This window comes from Gymnodraco acuticeps, unplaced genomic scaffold (assembly GCF_902827175.1).
Source record: "Gymnodraco acuticeps unplaced genomic scaffold, fGymAcu1.1, whole genome shotgun sequence".
Classification (NCBI taxonomy): Eukaryota; Metazoa; Chordata; class Actinopteri; order Perciformes; family Bathydraconidae; genus Gymnodraco; species Gymnodraco acuticeps.
In genome coordinates, this window is record NW_022990911.1 from 904,492 (window position 1) to 923,380 (window position 18,889).

General features: G+C 43.6%; 1 protein-coding gene across 1 annotated transcript in view; it reads left to right on the forward strand.

Moving 5' to 3' along the window:
- LOC117557920 (zinc finger MYM-type protein 1-like) overlaps positions 1 to 18,889 on the forward strand; it is a 39,058-nt gene that overhangs the window by 7,526 nt on the left and 12,643 nt on the right. The window contains 5 exon segments of the mRNA XM_034233915.1: positions 6,228 to 6,342; positions 7,176 to 7,854; positions 8,981 to 9,108; positions 12,773 to 12,843; positions 13,347 to 13,462. Coding sequence (XP_034089806.1) covers positions 6,228 to 6,342; positions 7,176 to 7,854; positions 8,981 to 9,108; positions 12,773 to 12,843; positions 13,347 to 13,462 — 1,109 coding nt within the window.

The window sequence follows — 18,889 nt, forward strand, 5'->3', positions numbered from 1 at the left end:
TTGAATCCATAACATTAGTGTGTTTCTTTGCCAGAAACATTGGCAGTTCATATTATATTTGGATTTTAAATAGGATTTCATTTAAAAATAAACACGGATGCTTGTCAGAAATTCAGAGCTATTGAAATATGTTATTTAGTTTATCTAAAGATGTTGAGGTTCTTATTTAGTTGGCACAATCCAAGTATTAAGATTCTGAAGCTGCACTGGCAGATAGGAGGTCTACAATTAATTAGGAAAACCTGTTCACAGACGGCTGTTGTTTCAAGACACCCCACCAACAGGCTCCAAGTGGGTCAAAACAGCTGAGCGTAGGCTTGAGGGAGTTGTATCAGATTTCTCCACACAGGTCGCTGGCGCCAAAAGGGGGACCCGAGAAGCACGAGGCCGACAGCAGAGTTCGTCTGGCTGAAAGTCATCAGGACAAAGTGGCTCAACCCCAGGCTCTCCGACCCCGACCGAGTGACCCAGCGGACCTCTTATGCCGTCTGCCTGGGAGAAAAGGGGGACAGCTCGTACCACGGGAGCCAGTGTGCGGCGGGGAAACCACCTACTAGGACCAGGGGACGACATCAGGACGGACATGGCCCTGGCAGACGTGGACTACTCGGAAGCAGCAGACTGGAGGAGCAGGACCCTGGAGACATCTCTACAGCATCGACCCGGAAGCCGCCATCAGCGGGCCGGAGGACGAGGAGGAGGAAGACATCTCTCTAGCAGGCAGCCCAGAAGCTGCTGTCAGCGGATTTGGGGGGACAAAGACACGGCAAGCCAGGACGGCACAGGGAACTTGTCGAGGCAGCAGAGGAGTCTACTTCGCTCTGATCAGTTCTACCCGTGAAGGGAAAGCTGCATCTCCCCCTCCCTATTAGCTGTCCTTGTGGGCTATTCCTCCGAGGGGGGGGGGGCTGATGATTCTAGCACTCAGCTACCCCCTCATGGTTCCTTCACTGCCATGGAAAGTGGTGTTCTGTCTCCATGAAGGTTTCAAGTACTCTAAATACCAGCTTCGGATGGATTTATGGACACAGTAGAAAATAATGACAGTGGGTATATTTCAAAATGCCTTGTCTAAGTTTATCTCTGGAGAAGGAGATAAAAAGGGGGATTTGTAGAGTTATATTTGTATTTATTCATGTTAGCAAACTATGGATAAGCTTAAAATGAGAATAATTTGGGTAAAACTGTGAGCTGCATTTGGGGCCTGTTGACATGTGTTTTTGAGGACAAAGGAAGATGGGGGAAGGTGAGAGCATGTCCTGATTTGCATTCAACTTAGAACAAGCTACAGTGGTTGTAATATTAAGAGAGGTCCCTTGGGTTTCTCTGGTGGTTATCAATAGTAGCAGTTAAGTGAATACTGTTCAAATAATACCTGTGTTTGTGTTTTATATTGATTTCTCTGTTTTATCCTTTCATAAATGTAAGGACTACAAATGGCTATAAACATTCTGGGCTGGTTGGAGTAAACAGGGTTTTATTGCTCTGTGGGGGAGGTGTAGGTATGCAGGCCTTGAGACCTTTGGTTGTAAGGTGAGCCTGTTTGGTTTCCTGCTGGCCAGCGTTGCGTCTCCCAATGAGATGACCTGAAAAGATGACCAGCTGACCTAACACCAAACCCCTCCTTCTTACTCTGGTATATATCCGGAGGATCCCTGGCGTTCGGCCTCTTCTTCACATGCTGCCCTCGGGTGAAAGTAGCTCTGCAGTATGCGAACGAGTGCAGGAGTAAGCCGGTATTACTCCTTAAGCATTACAATATAACTGTAATATATCATGTTGTATTGTAATGATTGTATTGCATTGTCATATTGCCATTAAAGTAGATTATTGTTAAAGGTTACTTTGTAGATATGGATTCCTTCCTGTATTATAACCAGCTTCATAGGAACGCGCGGAGATTTGAAAAGCGGATCAGATATCCCTTTAAATCTCTACCAGGGTTAAAAAACACCCATCTCTCCAAAACATATATGAGCAGTCCATTATCAGACAGGCAAACAAAATAGTGTCTGATCCCACCCACATACTCCACCCAGAATTCCAGCTCCTACCTTCTGGTAGAAGATTCAGGGTTCCCAAGAGCAGGCTGAACCGCTATAAGCACTCATTCCTACCAATGTCGGTTAAACTTCTTAACATTGACAGGAAATGAAATGTAGTCGAAGTCAAATGTAATGAAATGTACTTTTTTTAAATGTTGGCCATGAGGGTTGTGCAATAGGTCGCCATTGTCAGTATGTGCGTCTGCGTGTATTGTGTTTGTTCAAACGGTGTATGATTGATGATATGTGTATCGTTTGTGTGATTCATGTAGATCTGCAATAAAAATATTATTGGGATATGGGCAGGGTTGCCAACTTTGGGTACCTGGCTAGAGTGAGATTTTGATATCATGGGTTTAATTACACACATGCGCACAAAATGACTGCTATCGTGTCAGTAGCGGGACCTTAGCTTATATTCAGGATATATATATATATAATATATATACAAATACACAATATCGGACACAGACTATAAAGGGCACACAGTTTCATTCACTAATGAAAGTCAAACACATGTTTGTTTCCACTGTTGTATTGTGTGCCTGTCGCGATAAGCAATTAATTGACTCATCGGCTCCCGAGTATTTGTGTTGGGTAATCTATGGTAGGGCTAACCCATACAGTGGTGGGGCTCAAATCAGCATTTGAAATGTAATTACATACACGCTATATCGCCCCCTTGACAGTGAAACGCCACGCGTGAGGTTTAGATTATTTCCCTGTCTCAATCCAAATTGAACTGTATGAAATAAAAAGGCACATTTGTCTTGTAGTAAATAAAAAGGGCGACCCCGCAGGGGGTCTGGGGGGGATTCTCCCCCAGGAGATTTTTGAAATACTAACATAAAATATACATTCTCTCTTGAGATGAAAAATAAATCCATCTATTACTGCACGACATATTTAAATGAAGCTGAACCTGCTGCTCCTCACAGAGGGAAGAGTCTTTCATATTTCATATTCTTTCACAGTAATGGCATTGATGTTTGGCTATTTTTGTTTCCTATATTAATGTAGAAAAAGAGTCTACACTGAAAACTACAGAGCAGGAACTTTTTAAAGCGGACACGCCAAAAGACCACGAGAGATCCAGGAAACCCAAATGCCTGTTCGGTGATGATGATGAAGAGCAGGGTATAATTCCCAGTGGAGACGGAGACTGTGAAATTCCGAAAAAGGTTTGTGTGTGTGTGTACAGTGAGGTGTGTGTGTCAGGGTTCTTACGGTCATTAAAAACCTGGAGAAGTCATGGAAATTCAAAATGCTAATTCCAGGCCCTGGAAAAGTTTTGGAAAACAATATTTTTCCCAAAGTTTTGGAAAAGTCATGGAAATGTAACTAAAGTTGCATCAAATACAATTTATATTTTATCTAATCGCCGAAATAGTAATACTATAATGATAATAAATACTGTATCGTAATGAAACGTAAAACGGCATTTAACTGTCAAGGTGTTTTGCTGGTGAGAGATTTTAGTTGCTTCAGCCTGTAGAAGCTAGTAAGCCTACTATTTGATTTGTTTTAGGCACCACATGTTTCATATGCAGACCTTATTTTCCTGTTCCATGTTAAAATAAACTATTTTCAGTGGTACTGCTGAGAAAGAGTAATGTTTTTGGTCATGGAAAGTTAGGTGAAGGTCCTGGAGAAGTCATGGAAAATCATTGGTGAAAAAGTGTATGAACCCTGGTGTGTGTGTAGACCAGGGGTGGGCAAACGTTTTGCTCGGGGGCCGCTATGAGTTTTACATTTGACGGCCGGGCCAGTAGCAGATCGGTGAAAAATCCACTCCTCATTAAACACACTCGGCACTCGGTTGACTTTTCATTTATTTGGTCCACTCATTGTTACAGATGCAGATTCAAAGGTGAATTATTGCGTCATCGTTTGCGTCATGACGTAACCGTTTACGTGCCTTCTTATGACAACACAGCGTTTTACGTCTCTGCTTTTCTTAGAAAAACCGCTCACAACAACATCAATAGAGGACTGCGTCGGTTAGTTTTTAATCATACAAATCCAGATTAAATTAAATAACTACTTCTCTAACCTTATACTTTTCTCCAGAGTGCCGTGGTGCATTGTTTGTTAACCTGTTAAGCCCGAGAGGACCCTAATCCGGCCCTGGCGGGTCGTTTTTTCACCAAACTGCGTCTCAGGGCTTCTTAATATTTAAAAACCTATTAAAGTGTCATACTCACTTAACGGTTAGAAACTCAGCTAACTGAAGAAATGAACCACACCAACAAAGCACAAGTCTCACAAGAAGCATTTAAATTAGCCCTGAGCAAAAAAATGCTAACGCACTTAGCACAGGTATAAATACCCTTATTACATATCGTAACTGCACATACAAGATATCGATTAAAGCTGAGATTCCTCAGATTCTATGGGCATTGGTATCATCACTGAGCGATCAGAATTTGCGACAAGGGAAGCAAACAGACATCACAACAAAAAATAGCTAAAATATACTGTATGTTAATTGTTTATAATAATAGGACATTATTTAAAATGATAATAATAGTGTAATACCCTGAAAATCTACTTTTTCCCCTTATAGAAAAAGCCCACACTTGCAGCTCAGAGACGGACTGAGAAATAAATCATTACGGAAGAAAATCAACTTGCCCAAGGAACCCGGAGTCCAGGAGAATCTTCAAGTAATGAAAAAACCCAAATCGGAGAACTCCAGAGCCAGGTCAAGACTTTGCAGAAGGAAAATAGCAGACTGCGCAACATGCTGGTTAAAGGCAAGTACCTCTTTTCGATGAAAGAGTAATGAGCGACTTCTCATTTTAGACTAAAGACATTTATGTTGTAGAAGGAAATAGCTTTGCTGCCAGATGAATCTTGAATTTCACAGCGCCAGATTCAGTCTCGTGATGATTCCCATTCTACTGCTAGAAAATAAGTGGGCTTGCATATGTCTTGTTTTAATTTATACATTTTTAGACATTTTGAGTGTCTCCTGTGATCATGCTTGTTACGTGCCGTGGTGTTTGTGTGGGTGTGTGTGTGTGTTTTTCACTCTCTCCCTCTGATTTCCCCAGGTGCAGCCTGATTGTCCTCAGGTGCAGCCTCTCCCCAGGTGCTCCCAATCTCCAATCAGGGCCTCCATATAGGACATGAGGAACGTTGCAGTCCCTCTCCCCTTCTCCCCTGGCTGGATGTGTGCAGCGTGGTGTCCATGTCTCCAGTATATATTTTTGTATCTAGATTTGTTTTGCAAGTTGGCTGGTGAGCCCTTTTTCTTTTTGTTAATAGGCTTAATGGCTTCGGAGATCAGTTTCCTCTCCTTTTTCTCTCGGCTGGTTATTTTTTCGTGCTGTTACTTCCCTTTGTGCCCCTGGATCTAAAAGGGAACGTAACAAATGGGCGCTCGTCCATTCTTTGAGACAAGGAGTGAGTATTTGTTTGTTGGGTGGTGTTGATGATTGTCTTTGGTGGTAGTAGTGGTGTACTGTATATAAGTGTAGCATTGGCTGAATTATTTACTGTTGAACAGCTTCCTCAGTTTAGAGAGGGGAGTGTCTAGCTGGACTGAATCAGTCCTTCCTTCAGGCACTCATTTATTATTTTGCCTTTTTTATTTTCGGGGTAATCCTGGGTGGGGATTTATTCCCTGTTGGGGGCAGGTGATTCAGGGTTTCGGCCGCTGATGTTTGCCTTTAAAATCACCTCGAGCCCGGCACGCTCCAGAAGATAGTTAGGTGAGTTTGGTAGGCAGGATCTGGGGAAGTTTGTTAAGAAAAAATTTAAAAAAGTAGCCGTTGATAAGGATGGCTTTTGTTTTGGAGCAGTTTGTGGCCAGTCCTACGGTGGGTCAACTAGACTTGTGTAGGAAGGTTGATTTGCGGTTAGTTGCTGAACATTATCACATTTCTGTCTCCACTGCTCTTGTTAAAAAATGAACTCAAGGCTACTGTGCTAACTGGACTAGTTGAACAGGGGGTTTTGAGTCTGCCTACTTTGGTGGAATCTCCTGGCACGGTGGCCGGGGCTGTAGCAGCAGAGTCTTATGATGGAGGCCGCGTTGGTGTTACTCTTGGTGTTAAGGGTGCTACAGAACAGGCAAGAATTTTCACCATACCTCAATTCGACTCGTTTTCGGAAGGATCCTCACCTACGGGGTCTAAATTAGATGTTAAGGTAAAAGTGCGTATGGCTCGTCTCCAGTGTGAGAGGGAGGAGCGAGATAGGGATTTTCAGCTCAGGAGGGAGCTGGAGATCAGGAAGTTGGAGGCAGACACTGCTGTCTGGATTGCGTCAATTAGAGATTCAGGCAGCTGGGGTGGGTGATTCTGCCGTTACACCTTCCGATTCTGCTGCCACCTTTGACGTGAGTAGGCATATTTCTTTGGTCCCTGTGTTTCGTGAATCAGAGGTGGAAATCTATTTCGGTGCATTTGAGCGCATTGCTGCTGCTCTGCACTGGCCAGAAAATGTGTGGGCTACTCTTTTACAGTGCAAGCTAGTCGGTAAGGCTCAAGAGGCTTGCTGTTCTCTTTCTGTCGAGGATAGTTTGGTGTATGAGAAGGTTAAAGGTGCTATTCTCAGGGCATATGAGCTTGTGCCTGAGGCCTACAGGCAGCGTTTTCGCGGCCTGAAGAAAACTTCTGGCCAAACTTACGTGGACTTTGCGAGGGAGAAGAAAGTCCTCTTTGACAGGTGGTGTAGAGCTTGTAAAGCTGAGGACATTACTTCAGTGTGTGAGCTGATGATGTTGGAGGAGTTTAAAAACTGTACGGTAGTTTATCTTAACGAACAGAAAGTAACTACCCTTCAGCAGGCTGCCACTCTGGCAGACGAGTTTGCACTGATACATAAGAGCGTTTTTTTTCAGCGTGATCCTCCTCAGCGGGACACTTATCGTAGAGCTCCTGAAAATTACGTTCCCTGTGCCAGTGTTCCAGTGTTGGAACCCAGGCTAAACAGAGCTTGTTTTTTTTGTCTTGACCCAGGTCATGTGATAGCAGCTTGGAAGCGAGAACGGGTGGCAGGTAGCAAGCACCCAAAAGGGGTGGGCTTGATTAAAACAGTGTCCTGGTGGTCAGACCACTGTTAAAACGGGCCCTGATGAGTGTTTTAAGCCGTTCATCTCGACTGCTTTTGTCTCTCTATCAGGGAAGGTGGAGGACCAGCGGCAGGTTACTGTGCTACGAGATAGTGGTGGCTCACAGTCATTCATTCTTGCCAGGGCTCTGCCTTTGAGTACTGAGTCCGCCTGTGATACCAGTGCCGTGGTAAGAGGTATCGAAATGGGTTTTGTGCCCGCACCTCTACACAATGTCCATGTCCAGTCTAAACTGTCTACGGGTTTCTTCACAGTTGCTGTACTCCCCAAGTTTCCTATCGACGGTGTGGATTTCATAATGGGAAACGATATAGCCGGAGGTAAAGTGTATCCTACTCCAGAGGTTGTTGACGTTCCTGATAGATATATAGATGATAACCTAGCTCTGACTCATCCGGAGGTATTTGCAGTTAGCGTTTTGACCAGAGCTCAGGCCCGTAAGCAGGCTCAGGAGGTGGATTTGTCTGATTCTTGGTTTGTTTCTGCCCTATCTAACGACAGGTTGACCTCTGTTGATGGATTAGTGGAGGGCCCTCCAACAGTGTGTGATGGTAAAATGGAGCCTGTCACTATTGCTCCAGAGGTGGCTATGCCTTTGACCCGTGAGGCGCTCATCACGGCACAGAGAGATGATCCTACCTTGATCAAGTGTTTTGACGCTGCTGAGAACCCTAACGAATGCAATAAGAAACAGTTGTTTTTTGTGGATGATGGGGTGCTGATGCGCCGGTGGGCTGACCAATCAAGTGATGCAGATGTTGGTTCAGGTGTTGATTGGAACAGCGTTTATCAGTTAGTGGTTCCTGTGAGTTGTCGGCAGCAGGTTCTGGCATTAGCCCATGAGCACTTGTGGTCTGGCCATTTAGGGGTGACTAAGACTTATGATCGGATCCTTCAACATTTCTTTTGGCCAGGATTGAAAGATGACATAGTGTGTTTCTGTAGAACTTGTTGCACATGCCAGGTGGTGGGTAAACCAAATCAAGTAGTTCCCCCAGCGCCGTTGTGTCCTGTTCCGGCTATTGGCGAGCCTTTTGACCACATCATTGCTGACTGTCGGTCCATTGCCGAAGACCAAGGCAGGTAATCAGTTTTTGCTGACGGTGATGTGTGTATCAACCCGTTTCCCTGAGGCCATCCCTTTGCGTAAAATCACTGCACCCGCCATCATTAAAGCACTGACCAAGTTTTTTACCACCTTTGGGTTGCCGAAGGTTGTGCAGACTGATCAGGGAACTCACTTTCTTTCCAAGATTTTTAGGCAAACCTTGCAGTCATTGGGTGTTTCCCATTCAGTATCTAGTGCCTACCATCCAGAGTCACAAGGGGCACTTGAGCGTTGGCATCAGACATTGAAGTCGATGCTTGGTAAATACTGCCATGACGCAGGGACTGGGATGAGGGTGTTCCTTTCGTGTTATTTGCTATTCGTGACGCAAAGCAGGAGTCTATTGGGTTTAGCCCAGCTGAACTAGTGTTTGGGCACAATGTGCGTGGCCCACTAAAGATGCTAAAAGATAAATTGATGTCCGAGTCCTTTCCGAAAACTGATGTGAAGAAGTTTGTGTCCGAGTGTCGTGAGCGTTTACAAAAGGCGACTAAGCTAGCAAGGGAAGCTCTTGCATCTTCGCATGAAGAACAGGTTCGATAGGAGAGCAGTTAAGCGGCAGTTTCAGCCTGGTGAGCAGGTGCTGGTGTTGCTGCCTACACCCGGATCTGCCCTCAATGCACGTTTCTCAGGTCCGTATGTGGTTGTAAGGCAAGTGTCTGACACAAACTACATCATTGACACACCTGAGCGTAGGAGAAAAACAAGGTTGTGCCATGTTAACATGCTTAAGTCCTATCATGCCAGGGAAGCTTCCCAGGGGGAGCAGCAAGGTACTGTGGTGACTGCTGTTCCCAGAGTGGCCACTTCCCTAGCCTGTGCAGTGTCGATGGTTGAGGATGATTTGATAGTGCCTTCTGGTGGTCAGCAGTGTGGTAGGTGATTGAACTCTGAGTTTATGCTGAGCTTAGAGTCTAACCTGGCGGATCTTCCAGAAAACCAGCGAGGCGACGTAGTCGGTTTGGTTCATGCTCACCCGACCCTATTTGGTGATGTGCCATCGAGCACTAATGTGTTAAAGCATGACATTGATGTTGGAAATGCTCATCCAGTTAAGCAACATGCGTATCGTTGTCACCTAGAGAAGAGGGAGAAAATGAAAAAGGAAGTGTGTTATCTACTTGAAAATGGCTTGGCTAAGCCTAGCCGCAGTCCATGTTTGCTTGCTCCTAAATCTGACGGAACAACGTGTTTTTGCACCGATTTTTGCAAGGTGAATGCACTAACTGTTCCAGACTATTTTCCTTTGCCCCGCATGGATGATTGCATCGACAGTATTAGTCCTAGTGTGTTTATCACGAAGTTGGATCTCCTTAAGGGATATTGGCAGGTCCCTCTCACTTCTAGAGCCTCAGACATCTCGGCCTTTGTAACGCCTGACCATTTTATGCAATACACTGTGATGGCTTTTGGCATGAGGAATGCACCAGCCACAGTTCAGCGTTTAATGCACTTGGTGCTAGGGATGTGCAGTGGCGTTTTCTCCTGGAGGCCAAGGGAAGCCAGGGTTCCCCTGTTTTTTTTTGGATTGTAGTTATCATTTTAAAACACTTCGTTTAGTTTAGATAATTCTTTGTTGTGTGTTGCTGCCGGCCCGTCTCTCCCCCATTCTCATTGAGTATTTTACAAAGAGTGAAACAGCGCCCCTCTACATGTTATGGTGGAACAGTAGATTGCACTCTCTGTTGCGAGAGGAGGCCAGCCGAAATTGGCTTCCCTTGGTGAAAAAAAAATGGAGGGATTGACCAATCAGACATGACATCACGTCATGCCCCTGCCAACCTGTGATTAGTCAGGGCCATGCCAAGGGAAGCCAGAGGCGGCTGGCTTCCCTTGCCTCACAAGCCAATCAAATCGCATCAACTTATTGTGGCAGTGACGCATCCTAAAACCCGGAAGTAAGCTGCGCTCGGTTTCCCTCGGAAAAAAAGCAATGGGATTTCTCCATAGGATTTAGGAAAATAGCTCGAAATAAGGTCAGTGGAAAACGAACCTGTTAGATAAATGCACGTTTTGTTCAGTCGGATAATATCCACATGTCTACCCTACTTTTATTATTGTTGAATCATAAATCTAATCGATAGAAGATAGATAGCACCACTCTCACCGTCGTTAGAAAGTAGCAAGCAACTGAAGCAAGTGGAGATTTGGAGTATTTAATCAAAAAATAATTGTACTAAACTTCTGCTACAGCAGCAACAACAAATACAATCTGATGACAGGCCAATGCCCAAACTGGAGCTGTGTACAGCGAGGAAAAAATGATCGAATCGGACGTTAAAGGTCTCCTGATTTAGTTTGTGAATGAATGCTTATTAGAGTTTCGGCTGGAGAGTGCGTGCGGACCTGTCGGTTAGATCAGTGGTTCCCAAACGGTGTGCCGTGAGTCATGTCCGGGTGTGCCGTGGGATTTTGTGACAACCATACGTTATTATTGCAATATACAACTACACAAAAATAATAATTGTTTTATTTACTATAATATCAGTACTTTGTAGGTTTATATGTACGTAATCTGCGCGACTTGCGCGTCCACAGCTCCACGTGCAGTGCTGCATAAACATGGCTGAGTCAGCGATAACTTTCGAGGGGTGGAGGTATGCCCATTATTTTGAGTTCGTCCGAAGAATAGACAGGAAGGTGACGGTGAGGTGCAAACTGTGTCCAGGCCAGAAGCTGTTATCCACTGCTGGAAACACCACGTGGTCAAACCTCAACAAACACCTGCAAAGAACACATGCTAAGGTGAAGCTACCGCACAGCTATTTGTTGTTTGTTTATATCACGCAGTCTGTTCTTCTTCTCTGTCTTCCGGTTGTTGCCTGTTTTGAATGACAAATACACACTACCGCCGCCTGCTGGTAAAGAAAGTTATTGCCACTCAGGCATGCGCAAGTTCGTACGTGCTCGACGAGTAAAGTAACGATTAAAGTAACGAGTTACTTTATGTAGATAGTAAAGAAGTAGTGTAATATATAACTTTTTAAAAAGTAATATGTAATATATTTAAAAAAATTAGTAACAACCCCATCTCTGGAGTTGGCGTTCTCTACTCTGATTCACATGAAGAACAACAGGAGGTCACGGGACTCACGGCTCTCTGTTGAACAGGACTTGCGAGTGGCCCTCTCCTCAGTGCCACCAAGGATTCAAAAAAATTCTGCGCGCCCCGACAGGCACATGTATCTCACTAATTTGTAAGTCGGTAAAATATTTACAATAGCACATGTTTCAATGCTGATTGCTGAAATGTTAATTTTGTGACCTGTCTGGTTTAAATGAGTGTGTTGCTGCTTTGATGAAGCCTAATTTGATAAAGTTTCAAATTAATTTCTGAAATATTTCGTTAATAAATATTTCATGAGTAATATAGTTGTCTTGGTCACATTTTATTTGGCATTAGTAAATAATTATGCACATTTACAGATATTTTACATGATATGAGTGATAACAGGTGTTATAAGGGCTATTTTGCACAATAGGTGTGCCTTGAGATTTTTACTTGTCCTTTGGTGTGCCTTGGGCACAAAAAGTTTGGGAACTACTGGGTTAGATAGCAGGCGTGTGTTAGTCCTGCATCTGTATGATACAAATGTGTGTAAAATGATACCGGGTGCTGTAATCACTCATCTGGTTACGTTATCACATTGACCACCACACCCCCGACCCAAAAGAAAGGACGTATTATTGGCTTCCCCTAATTTTCTCCCCACGCCACGCTACTGGGGATGTGCCCAACTGTAATGTGTATCTTGATGATGTGGTCGTTTTTTCCGACAACTGCACCTCCAAATCTGAGGCCATGGTTCTCAGCAGGAAACCGATGGACTGTCCACTCCAAGTAGGGAATGAGTCCTTACCCCATGTGAAGGAGTTCAAGTATCTCGGGGTCTTGTTCTCGAGTGAGGGAACAATGGAGCGTGAGATGGGCCGGAGAATCGGAGCAGCGGGAGCGGTGCTGCAGTCGCTTTACCGCACCGTTGTGACGAAAAGGGAGCTGAGCCAGAAGGCAAAGCTCTCTGTCTACCGGGCCATTTTCGTTCCTACCCTCACCTATGGTCATGAAGGATGGGTCATGACAGAAAGAACGAGATCGCGGATACAAGCGGCCGAGATGGGTTTTCTCCGCAGGGTGGCTGGTGTCTCCCTTAGGGATAAGGTGAGAAGTTCGGTCATCAGGGAGGGACTCGGAGTTGAGCCGCTCCTCCTTCGCGTCGAAAGGAGCCAGTTGAGGTGGTTCGGGCACCTAGTTAGGATGCCACCTGGGCGCCTCCCTAGGGAGGTGTTCCAGGCACGTCCAGCTGGGAAGAGACCAAGGAGTAGACCTAGGACCAGGTGGAGGGATTATATCTCTTCGCTGGCCTGGGAGCGCCTTGGGATCCCCCAGTCAGAGCTGGTTGATGTCGCCAGGGAAAAGAAAGTTTGGGGCTCTCTGCTGGAACTGCTACCCCCGCGACCCGACCACGGATAAGCGGGAGAAGATGGATGGATGGACTGACCATATGGCTATTCTCACATGTGTGTTCCAATGACTTGCAGGAGCCTCGCTAACAGTGAATCTAGCAAAGTGTGAGTTTGGCAAGGCCACTGTCACCTATCTAGGCAAACAGGTGGGTCATGGGCATGTGAGGCCTGTGGATGCTAAGGTGGAAGCCATCCTTTCATACCCAGCTCCAGCCACCCGACTTGAACTCCGGCGGTTCCTTGGTATGGCTGGGTACTACCGATGATTTTGTAAGAACTTTTCGGTAGTTGTGGCACCGCTAACCCAACTGTGTAGCCCTAAGGTTCCATTTATATGGACTGAGGAGTGTTGCCGCTCCTTTAGCTCTGCCAAGTCTCGCCTCTGTAGTGCGCCAGTGTTGTGTGCGCCTAACTTCACCCTTCCCTTCAAACTCGAGGTGGATGCTAGTGGTTCTGGGGCTGGTGCTGTTTTGCTGCAGGAAGGTGATGGGGGTGTGTGCCATCCTGTGTGCTACTTCTCGACCAAGTTTTTGAGAAAGAAACTCTGGCCATGCTCCTTGCCCTGCAGCATTTTCAAGTGTATGTTGGATCCAGTTCAACGCCAGTGGTGGTGTACACCGACCACAACCCACTCGTATTTTTGTCACAGATGTTCAACCACAACCAGCGGTTGATGCGCTGGGCCCTGTTGGCACACGACTACAACATCATCATCAAATACAAGAAGGGAGCAGATAATGTGGTGGCCGATGTACTGTCCCGTGGGTGAGGTTTCACAATAGGTTGAGTGTTCCTGGTAACTGTGGCCAAACACCTGTTTGGTTTTATGGGGGGGGGGGGTGTTACGTGCCGTAGTGTTTGTGTGGGTGTGTTTCTCTCTCCCTCTGATTTCCCCAGGTGCAGCCTGATTGTCCTCAGGTGCAGCCTCTCCCCAGGTGCTCCCAATCTCAAATCAGGGCCTCCATATAGGACATGAGGAACGTTGCAGTCGCTCTCCCCTGCTCCCCTGGCTGGATGTGTGCAGCGTGGTGTCCATGTCTCCAGTATATATTTTTGTATCTAGATTTGTTTTGCAAGTTGGCTGGTGAGCCCTTTTTCTTTGTGTTAATAAAAATACCTGCTTATGGCTTCGGAGATCAGTTTCCTCTCCTTTTTCTCTCGGCCGGTTATTTTTTCGTGCTGTTACTTCCCTTTGTGCCCCTGGATCTAAAAGGGAACGTAACAATGCTAGTATCCATCATCGGATTTGTCAACATCAAATTAGTTTCAATGAGCCACAAATTACTTAAATCTATAGGTGTAACCTTAAATGTTCAATAGCAACATGCCCATTACGTTAGGGGCTGCCAGAAATTCCATATCCAAGAAAATGTCCTTCTAGTTTGGCAAGCTTGCTGCTTTGTGTTAAGCCTTCCTTCCCATAATGTTATGAATGGGAAATGGTGTAAGCCTGTATCTCACAATGTGAAAATCTGCAAGCTTAATCTGGCTTGAATAATATACAAAGCTACAAACATTAACGCCCATCTTCCTTTTTCTCAATATATAGCCACCTGTATCATTTTGTAGCACATTCATCTTTTTGTTCCAATTATTTTCCAGAAATTCCAACTTTGCTAGGGGAGATGATAAAGTGTCTCTCAAATAATCCTACCAAAGATCTCAAAGTCTCTGAGTGTGAAGGTGAAACTGTGACACCTTGCAAACCTTCAGAAGTAAGTATTTTTGCAATTGGTACGTTTTGAGGAGAAATAAAATAAACACTAAGTAGCATTTTCTGTTGCTTTTTTGGTTTGTTTTTTGCAAGTAAGGTGACACTGGGCAATGATGGTGAAACCACTGTCTCAGCTCATTGTTGGGAGACTGCCAAAGCACAAAGTACAGCCAATGGGATGGCACCTTCAGTGTTGATGTTCTCCTGAAGTCCAACCTAACCGGAGGGTTGAACAAGGTCGATCCTACAGCAGAACGACGACAGGCTCTTGACGGGAAGAAACTGCAAGTTTTGCTTGGTAAGATATCCAATGTTATCAATCAATCAATGTTTATTTATATAGCCCAATATCATAAATGTTACATTTGTCTCAGTGGACTTCACAGTTTGTGCAGAATATCAGTATTACAATACGACACCCTCTGTCCTTAGACCCTCACATCGTACAAGGAAAAACTTCCGAAGAAAACCCACAGTTTAAAGGGAAAAATGGGAGAAACCTCAGGGAGAGCAACAGAGGAGGGATCCCTCTCCCAGGACGGACAGACGTGCAATAGATGCCATGTGTAAATTGAAGAGATAATACATTTGCAACATAGGTAGTCCAAATGTTTGGAAATGCATGTGTGTATAATAGGAAGATGAATCCATGAGGATATCCATCCAGGACCTATGATCCAGGATCAGAGCTGGTGGCAGGGTTTCCAGTTTGTTTGTTTGTTTGTTTATTCATTTTTTTTTTTGGATAGTTATTCTTAATGTTAAAGAACAAAAACCTCCAAACCAAATCAGTGAAATATTACAGGCTATAGTTACAAACCAATTTTTGTAGAGTTTTAGGAGGCAGTGACCGTCAATGTCATATGCCGGTTATGGAATTGGCCAAGAACATGGGGTTAACTGAATCATTATTAGTACATTATTAGTTTCCAGTTTAGTTTTTATTTATCAGGGTTTCCTGACTTCATGATGTTTCCTGAAGCACCAATCAAAGGCCAAATTGTTGAATTTAATATCTCACAATCGGTTGGGCAGATTGCCAGGAAATATAAACATTGCTAATTATTTGTAATTATTCTGTTCCACAGATGCTGTAAAAAACCGCTTTCCAGGGATCAAGATATCAGACCTTAGAAAATCAATTAACACGAGAATGTGTGAGTTACGGCACCAGGTGAAGCGAAAGAACAAGATGGACAATTAAATTAAACAAGACTGTTCTTTTGGCCCTCTTCCGGACCTTGTTTTGTGTTGTTTTTTGAGTGGTCAGCTCATGTTTTAAGTACAACAAAACAAGATTGTTAAATAACAGACTGCTCTTTTTCGGTATTATTACGACGTGAAAATGTATTCGTATTAACTGTTACACATTGATATAAAAAATTAAAGATTTTTTTATCAGAACATACATTTCTCCTCATCATTGTGAAAATATGTTGCACTCTTGTTCGGAATATATGGTATGTACATGTTTTTTTTATAAATCTGAATATATATATAGTGCATACATGTCCCCATATAATTGTGAATATATAGTACATAAATTGAATTGAATTATTTAAAACAAGGGACAGTGTACATCAATCAACATATTAAAAACATGTAAAAGAATTAGCCAAAAGGCTAGTTTTCATCGATAGTCCCTTTGCCAGATGGTGATAGACATCCTGAAAGCAATAATAAAAATACCACAACATTGTTATACCATTGTTCATATTTACAATAGATGACATCACTGAATACAGATAAGAGCAAGTCATGATAATAAATAAATAAAACATTTACAATACACACTCACACCTACACCCACACATCAGTGCTGACACTGTTGGTTTTCAATGAGCCACTTTTTAACACTGTGCTTGAATGTGTAGTAGGATGAGGACTCTCTTATTGGTTGTGGTATTGAATTCCATTGATGGGATGCGTGGAATGAAAAGACAGCCTGGCTGAATGCGCTTTTCCTAAATGGGATGGTGCAGTCTCCCCTAGCCGCACCTCTAGTAACCCTGGTTGAGGTAGACTTTAGGCTTATGAAGCCAGCCAGAGGAGGAGCCAACCCACGAGTGATCTTATAAACTAAGCAGATGTTTTTGTAAACTGAGATTTCCCCAGCTGAACAGATTATACTTTTTAACAATGTGACAATGATGATACCGGAATGGCTTTTTGTCTCGTTTTTGAGTGCTTGTTTATACAGTGATTCCAGTGGTTTTAGAGCTGTAGAGTGTGCATTAGACCAGCTGATCAGACAGTAGTAGATGTGGGAGAGGACCATTGAGTGAAGGTATAGCTTAGCTGCTGCAGATGATAGGAAGTTTCTAATGTATCTGTAATTTGACAGATTGAATTTTACTTTATTGCAGACCTTTTTGATATGGGTTTTGAAATTGAGGTTTGTGTCAATATGTACTTCTAAGTACTTGTACTCCGAGACAACCTGAAGTCTCCTTCCAGAAAATAAAACATCTTGTTTTGTTATAATGCTTTGGCCCTTGGAGAAGAACATACACACTGTCTTTGAGACATTTGGTTGCAAACAATTATTGTTAAGCCAGGATGTAATATTCTCCAACACATCAGTGACCTTGGTAGCAGCCTCTTCTGCAGTTTTGCCATGAGTAAAAACAACTGTATCATCAGCATACATTAATACATCACATTCTCCACACACAGAAGACAGATCATTTATGTACATACTAAACAGGATTGGGCCCAATATAGAGCCCTGCGGTACTCCAGTTGACAAACATAGTGCACTAGACTTATGGTTCTCAATTTGAACACATTGGGAGCGGGATGAAAGATACGAATTAAAGAGGTTGGTGAATTCTATAGAACAATTTAAGTTGAGTATTTTTTGCAATAAGATGTTGTGATTAACAGTGTCAAAAGCTTTCCGTAAGTCAAGGAACACGGCCCTCACAACCCCACCCCTGTCCATTGATGCCTTAACTTTCTCCACAAAGAAACATGTCGCTGTTTCTGTTGAGTGATTAGCCCTGAATCCAAATTGCATTGGATGCAGTGGAAAGGAGCTGTTGTTGAGATGATTGATGATTTGTTTGGCAATCAATTTCTCAAATACCTTGGATACTATGGGTAAGATACTGATGGGCCTATAGTTGGATGTCATGAGAGGGTCCCCACCTTTGAATAACAGGACCACAACAGCAGGCTTCCATTGATTGGGAAAACTCCCTTGATTGATTGCAATATTAATGATATGCGTTAGTGGCTTAACAATTGAGGAGTTAATGTCTTTCAGCATGAATGTGTCCATACCGTAGATATCCTTAGCCCTTGAGGATTTCAGATTGGCAATTACTTCTGCAACCTCTGTCTCAGACACTGACTTTAGAACAGCTGCTGGTTTGCTAGTGTTGACAGTCGGGAGTGCATTAACTTCCTGAGCTATGAAGCTACTGGCTATGGTAGCCACTGACTCAACAAAATAATAATTGAGTGTAGTTGCCACATCAGCTGGACATTGCAGAGTTGTGCCCTCAACCCTCAATTCAATTGGCTTGGCTGTCGTAGTGGTTTGACCAGTTCATTTTTTTATTTGGCTCCATATAGCTTTTGAGTTGCCCTGAGCATTTTCAATAATTGTGATCTGCTTTTGCTTTTCTCAGTTCCCTTGTTGCCTTGTTTCTTAGCCCTGCAAATATATGTCTATCATGGGACATCTTTGATTTTATGGCAGTTTTTAAGGCACTGTCCCGCTCCTTCATTACATTTCTGACATGTCCGTTCATCCAGGGGAGAGTCTGTTTCTTATTTTTATGTTTTATCATGATTGAAAATTCATTGATTGTGGCCTGTAGTTTTCCCGTAAAGTTTTGACTGGTTACTTCTAAATCATTTTGAAGTACTAGATCTTCCCAATCTAAGTTTTGTATAGTAGATCTGAAGTCCTCTTGCTTGTTTTTTGGGATACCAAAGGATTCTTTATTACCTGCATACACAGTGAACCGTTTGCCAGTTAGTTTTCTAGATACCAGCACCATATTATGGTCTGACAGCCCTGTTACCATATTGTATGATTTTGTAATCCTTTCAGGTCTATTTGTTAAAATTAGGTCAAGCTGGGTACTGGTGCTGTTTGTTATTCGCGTTGGGCCTTTAACGATTTGAGTCAAATTAAAACCATCAGTAATTTGCTTAAGCTTCTTCCTTGATGACTTATCTTCCCAATTCAAATTTAAGTCACCCATTACAATTACCTCTTTCTTAAAATCACATTGACATAAAACCTTCTTGAATTGATCATAGAAGCTAATATTTGAGGAAGGTGTCGATAAATTACTATTAAAATAAAGGACATCTGAGGCGACAGGATCATATTTAGGCCTACACATTCTAGTTTGATTGGGTCTTGCCATAAAATCTCATTGCAACGGATGGTGTCTCTCACGAAAATTAGAACACCGCCCCCTTTAGTGTGCATTCGGTCCCTCCTGTAGCTATTGTAACCC